Raw genomic sequence first — 14,304 nt, 5'->3', positions numbered from 1 at the left:
GATAAATTTTGGATGCTATATTTTTTTTTGGAAAGAGTGAGTAAGTTTTCGTGGAACAGATCAGGTAGTAGTTTAGATCAAAAGAGGAGGTGCCTTTTTGGAAAAAATAAAAAGCTCCATCATAATTAACTCGGTGTACAAATTACAGCAACCATTATTCCACTCGGCACTTGAGCACTATAGTAGTTAACAAGATCTACAAACACACAGTAGAAGCAAGCTAATTGATTAATTAATAAACCACACTTAAATTTCGTGGCAAATTAATTCAGAGGGTACCATATATTTTAATTAGAGACCGACTAAAGCACAAACCAAATTATTAATACTACTTGCAAATCCATTATTTTTCGTGAACGCGCAAATCAATTACACGTCAATATATTAGAAGGAAAAAAAATTTCTCTTACACAACGTAGCTAGACATGTCTACTGCGGGGGAAGGAAGTTGCAAATCCATTATTAACCAGCCGAATTACGTACACACACCGATCGATCGATCGATCAGAGTTGCATGAGACAATGCTTAATTAATTGCACTGTCCCTCTTGATGATTAATTAATACTAATAAGGATTATAATTACTGTAATTAATATAATTAACTAGTGTGCATGATATGATAGTATAAGCATGTGTAGCTAGTTGGCGGCGGCGAAGGCGTTCATCTGGTCCCTGAACTCCGGCAAGTGCGCCTCCTCGACGCACATGGTCATGACGCGCGAGCCGAGCTTGGGCGCCGGCGGCGCGCCGATGACGGCGACGGCCATGAACGGGTGGTAGGAGAACGGCACGACGTGCGACGGCGTGCCCCAGCCATAGTCGGCGTCGAGGAAGCCGAGCCGCGTCCAGTCGGAGACGAAGAGGGAGTCGTAGGTGAAGGTCAGCTCGTAGGGGTCCTCCTCGAACCCGCCCACCGCCCACCGCGCCACGTCGGCGGCGAGCCTCGCCTTCGCGTCCCGGACGATGCGCACCACGTCGACGATGTCGGCGCCGGCCACCTCGCCGCCGCTCGCCGCCGCCGCCACCGGGTAGAAGCAGTTGCCGTAGAACCCCGTCGCCGCCGCCGCCGCGCCGTCCCCCTTGAGCATCAGGTGGCGCGTGTTGGCGAAGAAGCAGACGCGCACGGTGCGGCGCTCCTGGTCGTCGTCTCCGGCGGCGACGAGGGCGCGGGTGCGGGCCTGCCATGTCTTGGCGACGCAGACGTCGAAGGCGGAGCAGCGGTGGCCGGTGGACTCGAAGAAGGCGGACTTGACCTTGGCGATGTGGTCCGGGCTGAGGTCGACGGTGAAGTAGCGGAGGTCGAGCAGCTCCAGCCGCGGTGGCGGCGCCGGCATCCTGGGCGGGTCCGGGATGGCGTCGCGCGCCCACACCGGCGACACCCGCGGCTTGGCGAGGCCGCGCGCGTAGTCCGCGACGGCGTTTATGAACTGGCCGGCGCCGAGGCCGTCGGCGATGGTGTGCACCGAGATGAGCCCCACCACGAACCCGCCACACGTGAACTCCGTCACCTGCAAATTTAAAACACACATGATCAATTTCATTCTATTTTTTTAAAAAAACAAGATTCGAAGGGAGAGACTCCCTACAAACAATTTTTAAAAATAATTAACATGATCAATGTCATTGTAATTTTGTAAAAAAAGATTTGAAAAGAGAGACGTCCTCCAAATATTTTTTAAAAAGAAAATTTGAGCATGTTTAGGATTGAACACAGAATTTTAGGGTTTGAAACCATATATCTTCTGTCACTGCAGTACCTGGGCATCTCAATTTCATTTCATTGTAATTTTGCTGAATTTTATACATATCGATTCAATTTTCAACGGATTTGAAGAAAATTGAGTTGGTAGGTAATTAAAATCAAATGTTGGTGATTGTCATTAACTAATTAGGTAGATAGTACTAGAGCTTATCACTTTGTTAGTGAGAGCTAAGTGAGATTGTGAGTGTTCTAGCATCATCTAGTAACGACGCAGCAACCACCGTTCATTGTCACATCACATACTGGTATATCGCATCACGCATCGTGAACCGTTGGATCGTAGTCCGTAGATCGATCATCAACCTTACGTGCGGGTGGTTAAACCGTCCCTTTTACCGACACAACAACTTATTAAGCACTAACGAAGCCCTCCATTAATTCTTTTCCACTTGACCGTCAGGTTTTCTGAATTTCTTTTTTCCACGATTACATGAAAGAGAGAGAAAAAAAGCATACATCATACGCATGTATCTATGAATGGTCATGTTTGATGTAAGGTTAAAGAGACGAGAACCACCCATATATCCTCTCTAAATTCCTTGCGTTAAAAGTGCACCAGTACACGAGTAATATTTGCGGGCACGGAATGATTTTAACTCTAGTGGCTAGTGGGTCCTAAAATGTACTACACCTACATATTTTAATGTATGACGCCGTTGATTTTTTGTCTAACGTTTGACCATTCATCTTATTCAAAAAATTTATGTAATTATCATTTATCTTATTGTGATTTGATTCGTTATCAATATTATTTAAGCATGACATATATATTTTCATATTTACGTAAAAATTTTGAATAAAACAAATGGTTAAACGTTGGTCGAAAAGTCAACAGCGTCATACATTAAGGGCTACCCCACGCTACCTTTGCCCCCATGTTTCTTTAACTCAACAAAAGATCTATACAAATTTGTTGTTAAAAATGTTTTCATAATATTATATTTTTATTCTTATATTTTACTGTAACTACAAAATGATGACCAAAGTTAGTACTCCTATGTTGAAGACTGTGGATGTAAAAGAACACCAAGTCAAAATTACTATTGCCCACTGTGTAGCCGACCTTTTCACCAACAAACTTTCCACATCCACTGAACCACATGTACTACTATTAGTCAAGGCAACTCTAGATTCAATGAGAGAAGATCTTTGTTTCCTTTTCATGAATCTCATGAAAATTATATACCATTTTTTATTTGAGAACAAGCAGTGAAATTAAAATAAAAAAAAAGGCTCAGTTAGAATATATTAATTGTTCTACAGTTTCAGGTATACTAGCGGCGCCCACCTGAAAAATCCTGGACCGATCGATACCCGGTCATAATCAACTGTAGCTAGTTTTGCATTTCCACTGGCATGGATTATCCACTAGCTATATAATTTTTTTAAATCTTTAGTGCTTGCCAAGTCTCTCTCGATTGAAAATTGAAGCAAAATAATCATGGTTCATGATATAATCCAACACTAGCTAGAGAAAAGGCCCTTTAATTTGATCCAAGTTTGGCCGGTTTTCCAAGTGTGGCCGGTTCGTGTGCTAAAGTATGTTCGGCACAAATCAATCTTTTGCTACACAAGCTGGTGAAAGTAATTGATCGAAAGACTTTGAGAAGACAGTGGAGTATCTAAGACAAAATTCGTGCAAAATGCTACTAGCTAGTTTTGCATAAGATTAGTTGGAGTGTTCGGCCGACCCAGTGACACAAATGTCTTAACTTCAAACAAACATTGAACCTAACTAGCTAGCTCATTGCTTAATTCACAATTTACTCAACACGACAAAAAAGAGAGAGAGAGAGAGAGAGAGAGAAATTGTTCTAAACATCATATGGTCTTTAAAATACCATTTTTGTACTACAATTAATATATATAAGAAATTATTTTTTCCAACACTAAATATACACATATAATTTTGATGCAACAAATAACAACACGTCACAAACTTTACTGAAAGATGTTTCAGTAATTAACGAAATATTCCACAATCTAAAAAGAACATTAATTACCTATTAATCTTGAACATGTACTGCCTATATATGTTTATAAGTCAAAATTTAAATTATTAAACTTTATTTTGAAGTTGATTTTGTGAGTTTTCATCATAGTTTATTTTACTGTATTTACTTTTGAATCGTTGAGATATGTATTAAAAATTTTATACCAAACAGATGGGAGAGTGTAAGATGCATTACCAAACAGAGGTAACTAATATAATGCGGTAGGTGATCCATCTAATTTTGTAGTGTGGGTACGTACATGTACACTTCTCGCGAAGTTGCGAAAGAGATGGATGATAATGGATTCTCGAGAGGATGCCTGAGCTGCATACACGCATATAAGTTGCCTGTCTGCATGCCTGACAAATGGATGTTGTGCAAGCAAACAGAGCACATTTCAACACGTAGTGCGTAGCACTACATAATGTGTGTACCTAACTTCTTCCAGTACAGTGTTCACAGCAAGACACATGGTGTGATTAATTATATTTTACTTATAATTAACTGACCTCTAGCTTTTCTTTTCCACCAAGCTAGAAAAGATAGTATATAGGGTCATTTTGTTAATCAACTGGAAATAAATTAATATGCGGCCTTTTGTGTGGCTCCCTTTTGTTGTTGGTTTATATGTGATCGACGACCGACTTCAACACAATAATATGTGGCTGTGGGAGGCCACCAGATTTTTTTATTATTTACTAGAGTGTACCAACACAGTTTATTAGTAGGGGATTTGTCCACGATTTTATTTTATACATAGTTTACGGGTAAAGTTACTGGTGCATGACTCTATCAACCAGAGTTATCAAATCCTGATATTGATTTATGAACATATATATGGGAAAACTTTTGTGAGAATTTTGTACAGTGTGTTGATGACTTGCATATATATATATATATATATATATATATCCACGTATACCATATAATCATTTATCATACATGTGCTGTTTATGTGTCTACTCGTAAAAGTGTGTTCTTTTTAATTATATGCTCAAAAGATTTATAAATGATGAAGACCATATATATATATATATATTATATATATATATATTAGTATATATATATATATATAGATATATATATATATATATATATATCTCTATATATATATATATATTATCTATATATATATATATATATATATATATATATATATATATATATATATATAGATATATATATATATATGGTCTTCATCATTTATAAATCTTTTGAGCATATAATTAAAAAGAACACACTTTTACGAGTAGACACATAAACAGCACATGTATGATAAATGATTATATGGTATACGTGGATATATATTTCTTTATTGTATACTATTAAATAAAATAAAGGGAATCGAAGATTGCAAGATGGAGAGAGCCATCCGATTGATCGACTGACCTACCCCGATAGTGAGTGATCAGTGATCATCGAGAATAGTTTAGTTGTACATGTTGATATCGATGCATGCCACGATCTAATCTACATATGAGGACACACCACGTGTAGCACAACCAAAGGAGATATATATATATATATATATATATATATATATATATATATATATATATATATATATATATATATATATATATATATATATATATATATATATATATATATATATATATATATATATATATATATATATATATATATATATCCGATAATTAAGAACGCATATGCATGCATGGCCCATGCATCCAACGCGCTAAAGCATGCCATGTCTTTGTAACCAGTTTAGGGGCTAGTTGGGGAGCTTAAAATTCTGAGAAACAGTTAGTCGGTAGCTAGCTTTTGAGAATCTAAAAAAGCTAGGTTTCCTATAACTTCTGGCTTCTAATTCATTTTCTAGATCATACAACTACAACTTCTCAGAATCTAAACCAAAAGCTGAACTGTTTGAGGAGCTTCTAATTCTAGGAGAAACTCTAGCAGCTAGAAGCTCTCTCAAACAGACCCTAAGTAGCATAGCTAGAATTTAGAGTAAAGATGGCTATACATAAATCTTTTTAATATTAGACAGTAAATCTACTATAATTGATCTCCCGCCAAATCATATAATGGTCCGTAGATGATGATACCACTTAGCTAGTTATCTATATACGAATATATATATATGCTACCTCCATCCTATAATATAAGTGACTTTATACTAATTATATTGACAAAATCATACATATTATGTGATGATGTAGTATAAGTGGATGTCCACCCGTTTATTTAAAGTAAAGACGGTCCATATATAAATCTTTATAATGTTGGGCACTACATCTGCAATAATTAATATATATATGTTTTTTACTCTATAAAACTGTATGGATAAAATCTCGTATATTGTAGGACGGAGTTAGCAATATGATCATCGATCCTGATTAGTTACGTTGTTATTTTTTATAAGAATACAAAGTCTAGCGAAACTTTGTAGGAAATTCAAAAATTCTAAATTTGAATCCATAAATATATACCTGCATCATGAGAGGGATGTCGAGCGGCTGGACGTCGGGCGCCGGCTCCGGCAGGAGCTCCTCCTTGGGGATCACCATCGGGTGGTCCAGCAGCTTCACCTCCTCCAGGCTGCACGCCGCCGTCGCCTCCACGAACCACGCCCCCTCGCCGGTGCACGCCACCGCCACCTCGCCGCCGCCGTCGCCCTCCACGAACCTCCCGGCGAACGGGTGGTACTCCACCAGCGCCTTCCCCAGCGCCTCCCTGATCACCACCCTCGCCGGCTCGCCGCCGCCGTTGCGGCCGCCGGCCTCGAAGACGTGCAGCGACCGCACCAGGTGGCGCAGCCCCGCCACGCGGTCGATCACCGACAGCGGCAGCGTCTCCGCCGGCGTCGGCGACGACGGCGCCACCAGCGACCTGCTCGTCCTCGTCACCGTGAATCCCATGCTAATTAATTCAGCTAGCTAGCTAGCTACTGTGATAATCTAGCTTAGCTTAGCTTAGCTAGCTTAGTTTTTGTATGTGAATTGAATGTGTGTGTGTGTGGAGATGCAAGAGCCAGTGCCATGTGTATATATAGGCTAGCTAGCTCGAGCTATACTATATCTTATATCTTTAGTTAATTAATTAAGTGGATATTATGGAATAATGTGTGTATCAGTATATACTCCCTTCGTCCCTAGTTATTCGACGCCGTTGATTTTTTTAAATATGTTTGACCGATACATAAATAATTATGAATAAGATGAACGGTTAAACATGTTTAAAAAAATCAACGGCGTCGAATATTTAGGGACTGAGGGAGTATATATAATCAGCTAGATCAGTTACAATTTATTAAATTCTTCTCTTTTTTTATGAAGCATAATAACCTGTTCGTTGCTTGCGAAGTGTATACTCGAACGAACTAGTGAAAGAGACTATCCAAAATGATAACTTGTTATCTTGTGGTAGTAGGTGAGTGACGTAGATTGGTCCGGTTTCACGCACTTTGTTTCGGAGAATATTATATGATGGAATATAGCTAAGCTCCATCACTCATCTGGACCGTTCAATCCAACCATCTCTGAAAGTACATAATAATGGCAGTTAAATTAATTAAAGGCAAAACAACTTAGGTTTACTCCACGTATGTATTAATATATATGTATGCCGGGTGAAAATCGGCACATATTAATTTATATGTGACGGTGGTTGCTAATAAAAACCTGTATATATACGTGCCGATTTGTAACTTTAATCTTCGCATGGCTCGGATTAAAGGCATGTACAAAGAAAGAGTTTAATATAAGCTCTCTCTATTAATTAATGTCACTAGAGACGATCCTCCAAAATTTTTAAACCATTAATGCACTAAATATTTTTTTTATACTTCTTTCCTTTTCTCTACCCTCATGCAACAAATTTTCGGTTAACAAATGCTAAGAGTCGACTCTGAGCTGTGGTCATGCGTAGCAACGATGTTTCTCCTTCCTTCCCTCTCTTTCTTCCACGTCACCAAATTTATTTGCATGATAACGAAGAGAGCTCGTTATTAGACACTACTGTACATGTCCTAACTGAAAAATATCTTTTATATATAGTATGTTAGTTTTAAGTGAACCGGCATAAAGTTAGCGTCACTTATTTGGTATTGTACAGCAATTAGTATAGATCTAAATCAAGTTAAAGTATTGTTTAAAATCTACTAAAAAAGTATTGTTTAAAAGGCATAACTCCGTCCTTAGCTAGCTATTTCCATCGAATTGGAAATTGAAATCCACTACAACTAGTGGCAGTACGTATCTGGTTAGCTGATCTTCAATCGAGTTAGAGCTACCTAGCTAGTGCGTTTTCACGCGTGTTTGGTTCGTTGCCTCTGGTTAATGTCACGTCGAGGGATATATATGTAACATACGGTTTTCTTAAATTCCAGCCAAGAGCGTGTAATGTTCTAGTCTTATAGTCATACAATTTACTGTTATAATACTTTTATTTTGTACATGTATCATATCATTTTCTTCAAATTAAGTTAACAGATCACCAGTATAAAAATGATTTTCCTGAACAAGCACCTCAATAGGTTGTAGATGACCCATAAGTATCAGCGTCTATAAAAATCGACCCACCTTTCACACACGGCTTGTAAAGAGGAGCGCACGCAAAAATTTATTTTTTACAGATGAAGCTCTTAAGAGACCGCATGAAAAAGCAAATTTATTTTCACAAAGGCCCCTATTTTTGCATGCAGCCTCTTAAGTGGTCCACATGCAAAAATAACCCCTCTTTTTCCCCTCCTCTCTCTTTCCCTCCTCACCCATTTCAATTTTTTTCACCATTCTCCTCTCTCTCTCTCACTTTATATTTTTCTCTCATTTCTCTCCTCTCCTTCTCTCCCCTCTCTCTCCTCTCCTCCGAAAAACGGGAGGTGGCCCTCACCAACGAGGAGGCGGCCCTCGGGTGCGGTGGCGGGCGAACAGCGAGGGAGGGCGGCAACGGCTGACGACGACGACAAAGGATCTGACCCTCAGGTGTGGCTATAGTCTTCGCCATGGTGGGTGGTGAGGGCGGCCAGATCCGGCGGCCGCTCCGCCCCCTACGCACGCCGGTAGATTTGGCGCAGGAGGTGCAGTGGCGGATCAGGCACCGGCGATGGCCAGCGCCCGCGAAGGAGTGGGTGGCAGCGGGAGACTAGGGCTTGGGGTTTTTTTTTTGAAAATTTTTTTTCGTGTCTTTTTATATTTTACATGCGGTCCACATAAGCACCCACGTGCGAAAATCCAATTTTTGCACCTGATTTTCGCATGCGGGTGCATCGCCCGTATGGAAAAATCGCTATTTTTACATATCTTGAAAAATTGATTTTGACCATTTCGGAAAATATCTTTTTTAGCAGTGGATATTACAAGATCATGTCTACACCAAAGATGACCATGTCTACACCAAGATGATAAGTAACTACTAGTCTCATTGATTTTGACCGTTTGCGACATGTTTTTACTACTAGCCAACAGGGCTTGTAGACATGGTCATCTTGGTTTCGATTCATGGAACCGCTTGCGCCAATAGCTCATCATTCCTTAGATGTGCCCTATCGATTCGCTTGTCTATTTGCTTTCTCGCGACCTTGTCACCATAAGGTTACACATTTAAAGACAGTTGCAAGTTGTGCTGTTCATTCCGATTGAAGTTGGGCTATGACTGAAAGGTACTCCCTCTGGACTGATAATACTTGTCGTTTTAGACAAAGGTAAGGTCAAACTTTAGAATTTTTGATTATGAATCATTTTTAAAATATTTTTCTTTCAAATATGATGACTACATGTATATATTAGTCTTAAAAAGTACTTTAATAAGATCATATATTTATTAACACTTTTATACATATTATAATAAAAAATAATGGTCAAAGTTGTTTTTTGAAAACCATGTCCCTATCCAAAACGACAAGTATTATCAACCCGGAGAGAGCATATGGTGACATCAGCTAGGATTGAGAGAATAGTACACTGGGGACTTCGATTAGTTAGGTGGTGCTCATTGATTACCGGTTCTTCCACTCTAAATCGCTAGGTCTTGTCTTAGCTAGTTGTATCTGACAATGACATTTGTCTAAAGTTCAAAGGATTTATACTCCCTAAAATGAAAACCTACAAATCTAGTCTGTAATTTGCTGATTTGATCATGGCAACGGTGGGAGTGTAAGTATCATTTTCTTTTTGAAGGTGTTGCTTTGGAGTCGAGGGCTTTTATTGTGGAACAAGCTAGTATTGCTACCGTGGAGTATAAGGATGAAGATCACTTATGGTTGTAGTTTGCTGTTTCATTTGTCTCATGTCGTTCTTTTTTTCGTTTTTCTAATAATTGTAGCTAGGTTGTGTACATCGTAAATATTTAGAGGTCAGCGGTGGTGTTAGATAAATTGTATCATCTTAACATAGTTGTCTGAGATAAATAAAACTATATATATCTTTATTTCAAACATAACTTTATCTTTAAAAATATTACAAGATCAAATGGCGAATTTAATTTATACATTATAATGCATAAATTAGCCAAATGGGACAGTGATCATGATACATGGGCAACAGGGAGCGAGACATATGTATGCAAAAGGCGGATAACAAAAGAAATTGATACAAGCACACAAAGGCAGCAGAGGAAAAAAACACGCACTGATCAAGCTGGCCTGAAGATACATCACCCTTAACAACCCAATTAATCTCCTTCTCTATCAATATATAAGGCAAATTTCTTGCCTTCCTTTCAAAAAAAAAAACCAATTAATTAATAAGTTCTTTAGACTGAGCTTGAGTATTGCTCCACTGCTGAAAGCATGCATGATTGCTGTCGATCGATCACTAATTTGTACCATTGCAAAGCGACCTAGATTTGTCAATGTTGCGCTGAAGAAAAGTGGTATATATATAATCAACTCACACAAATAATTTAATTAACCATTAGTTAAAACCAAATGATTCGCTAATTAATTAACCTGCAGGCTTCAGGTAGGCAAGGGGAAACATGCACTCTTGCCACGATGGACAGGATCACATCCACTTCACAAACAACCATTAATTAGTCATTGATGCAAACTAATTAATAGCGCAGAAGTTCAAATAATTTGCCAGGCATCATGCAGGCATGGTCTCCTGATATGGAGGCATCTGAAAGTTTTCCCAACTGCTATCTTCGTCTCAAAATATAACTACTACATCTGTTCCAAAATATAAACATTTTTCATATAGTGACAAGTCAAACATTTTTAATTTTAACTATTAATAGCAAAAAAAATCAATCATATAAAATTGATGTTGCTAGATTTAATTATTACTCACTCCATTCCAAATTGATCTACGTATAGTTTTTTTTAAGGTTATTTCTAAATGATCTATATATTTGTGTTTATTTATTAGAGTATATTTGTTATTTGTGCATTGAGTAAATGGACATTGATGTATGCATCCATGCACACAAGTATTTATAACCCACGTGCAATATCTTGATTTGCTATTGGCTAGGAAATATTGGGGATGGTGCATGCATTGAGTTTGTTGCTAGAGTAAATATAGCATGAGAGAATTATTAGCTTTTTTTGGTCTTGGTGTACATATAAAATATGTAGATCAATTTGGAATGGAGGGAGTATTAAACAAACTATCAAAATATGCAACTATTTTTATTTAAAACATCTTACTTTTATAGATATTGTTAGTTAAAGTAGCATCTCGGAGACCGTGTTAGATTAAAAAATGCTTATATTTTAGGGGCGAAGGGAGTATGTTTTACAACAAATCTGGACATACTTTAGCTAAAAGTCATTATATTGAGGTAGTAATATATATGTATGGCTGGTCCTTCCTATATTTTTATCACAATTTTCCTTTGAACTTTGATTTCTACAAACAAGTTAAAGCATGTAACTACTGTTAATACTATGTAATATAAGCTTTATTTACCATTAGAGATCATTCTAATACCATACTTTTCAGAATGAAACTGTCAATGCTACTTACACCGTTCGACGACCTTGTCGTTTGTGTGAAAAGTCAGAGAGAAACTACACTTTAATTTATCCAATGGTCATTGTTCACAGCTGTGTAACTTTGAAGGCAACTCAAGATGTATTGCGATCAAAACAATTTATTAACCATTTGATTGCTCCATTTCAAGCTACGCATGACATGCCTTTAAAGAAATTCATTGGAAAAGACGACGAATGCACTTATCCTGAAAAGTCTTGTATGATCAATCGGCTAGGGCAGAATTAATTTTCCAAGTCTTCTCATCCACTCCCAAAGTCCCAATGGAATGTCTCTCCTTTTGTTTTATTTTCCTCAATCTAAGGATGACACAGAGAATGGTCGTCTACAATTGCTTAGTGACCATGAGTAGTGTATATATATGACCATGCCTTTATCTTGTTTCCCACTTCATGTTGAATATGCAGACAAAAAAACAAGTAACAACTTGCCTTGCCTATACATAACATTGCATGCGTCATAGAATATTCTTACAAATTTTCATCATAACATACGTATAGTATTTCCACTTGTCCCAAAATATAAAGTGCGGCGCCGGTTTCTACACTATTTCTGACGCAAAACTATGACCATTAGTTTCTTTCATCATATATTATCAACATGTACAAAATTAACATAATATGAAAATACCTTTCAATCAGAATCTAGTGATATAACTGGTGTAGCACTGAACAAAATGTTAATTTATTATTAGTCAGAGTTAGGAAGGTAGAATTTACACCTTATGTTTCACGATGGAGGGATCATATTGAATAGTATTCAATATAATAGGTAGGCAAGGCCATCTCTTTGAAGAGAATAGGGTTAATTGACTAAGTTTAGCAACAAAATCGAGTAATCCTAGCCAATCTTTAAATAGATATAGCATAGTTAATTTGTAGATGAGAGAAAAATTGTAGCACACAAGATAAGACTGAGACGCGCTAGACTAAGTTTTATCATTTTTTTACATTAACTTTATGAGGGCAGGGCGGAGCTATGTATAGCCAGGGGGTGTCCAGGAACCCGGTTCAAAAAAAAAAATTAGCTATAGTTTATCTATTTTCACCATATATATATACCCGTCAGTTTAAATTTAGACACCTGTATCAAGCTAAATTTAATTCAAACCAGAGTAAAGTAAGTGAGTGGAACCCCCTTCATTTTGTTCTAGCTCCGCCCCTGTATGAGGGGATGCTATTGTACGGGATCTAAGGTTTTCGTAGTGGTTAGGTACACCAAAGTACTAGGTGGATACTAGACCTGATGCATGTATGGTACTAGGCCAAATGTCAAATGTCCATTTTCTCGTCTGGGAGGGGCTGCTGAGGTGTAGAAAGCTCGAACTCTGCGAGGCCATATAGTGACTAACCATCTCGCGTGCCTGACGGGTGTAATAGGGATTTTTTTAGCGGTTGAACTGCTTCAAGTACTGCATCGACATCTGAAAAGAGCATGTACATGGTTCAAGCTAAACTTGAAATATTGTAAATACAAATATATTTTTATTATTCGGATTGGAGCATCGAAAATATATCTCTAAATGATTTACCTCGAAAGTACTTTTCTATGTAATAATTTATATGATTTTTCAAATCGTGCAAGACATAATTTATTGGAAAAATGGTATTATGCAACAACTAGCTAGCTAGTGCAATTAGGGGTTATTCAGTTTAGAGGAATTTGAACCCATTGGAATAGGAAAAGTAGAGGAATAGGAATGTTTGCACACATCAATCTATAGGAATTTTTCAAGAGATTTGGGTTGATATGATAGAAAAAAAAATTCTATATTTTCTCTATACAACTTGTATTAAAGGAAATTTTAATTTCCTATACTTCAGTCCTACAAACTGAATAACACTCGTAGGAGTTAATCCTTAGAAATCCAAATAGTTTGTTTTTTCTTCAAAACGAAAAGCCCTTAATTAATCCTCTCCAGGTCCCCTCCAAAAGAAAATGAGGCATATGCACGTACGACTCGATCTTTTTTAACAAGTCAAAAAGTTGTTGGAGTAAAAATGAATCTCACACTGAAAGCCCCACTAGAATTCCATTGGCTGAATGTGTCTCACCACTACCTGCACAAGCTGCACAGTGCTCACACAGCCTGTATGTACGTCAATGGAGAAAATTTTGGCACACGATTTCATCAGTCATATATATGGTTAACAATAGTTTACTTTTAATTGCTTATATACCGTTATATCCACATATTATTCCTTGGCTACCTTATATCCGGTCAACATCACTTGCGACTTAGACTTAATCCGAGTACTACGAATTTATCATATTTAACGTATGATTATAATTCAATCATTACTTTCGATCGTACGTGCATTTGATTTTTTTCAAGCACATTTTACTTGGTTGTTGCTGGATTGATATGGACATATTGATGATGAGTTGCTTGACTAATAGCAGGCCGGATTGGTAGCTTGCACTTCTTCTCACGCACTGATCATCTTTTGTACCTTGGCCGGCAGCTGACCTACTACAAATTGCGATCAGAAAACCACATGCATGGATCAGATAAGACTTTCAACCACAAGGATTATGTCGCACCATTGGTTAAAATGGTCAATCTCTGGACAGTAATGTGTGTGA

The 14,304-nt window shown here is 37.8% G+C and overlaps 1 protein-coding gene across 1 annotated transcript; it reads right to left on the bottom strand.

The window, feature by feature from the left end:
- Positions 1–312: 312 nt before the first annotated feature.
- LOC127774909 (acyl transferase 4-like) lies at positions 313–6,760 on the bottom strand. The gene is made up of 2 exons (XM_052301198.1): positions 6,214–6,760; positions 313–1,509 (listed from the first exon to the last, which is right to left on the bottom strand). Exons 1-2 carry the CDS (start codon positions 6,640–6,642, stop codon positions 640–642), a joined length of 1,299 nt encoding a protein of 432 aa, XP_052157158.1. The 5' UTR covers positions 6,643–6,760; the 3' UTR covers positions 313–639.
- Between the last annotated feature and the right edge of the window lie 7,544 nt (positions 6,761–14,304).

The sequence above is a fragment of the Oryza glaberrima genome, chromosome 5 (assembly GCF_000147395.1).
Source record: "Oryza glaberrima chromosome 5, OglaRS2, whole genome shotgun sequence".
Classification (NCBI taxonomy): domain Eukaryota; kingdom Viridiplantae; phylum Streptophyta; class Magnoliopsida; order Poales; family Poaceae; genus Oryza; species Oryza glaberrima.
This window is presented reverse-complemented; position numbering and strand designations above follow the sequence as displayed.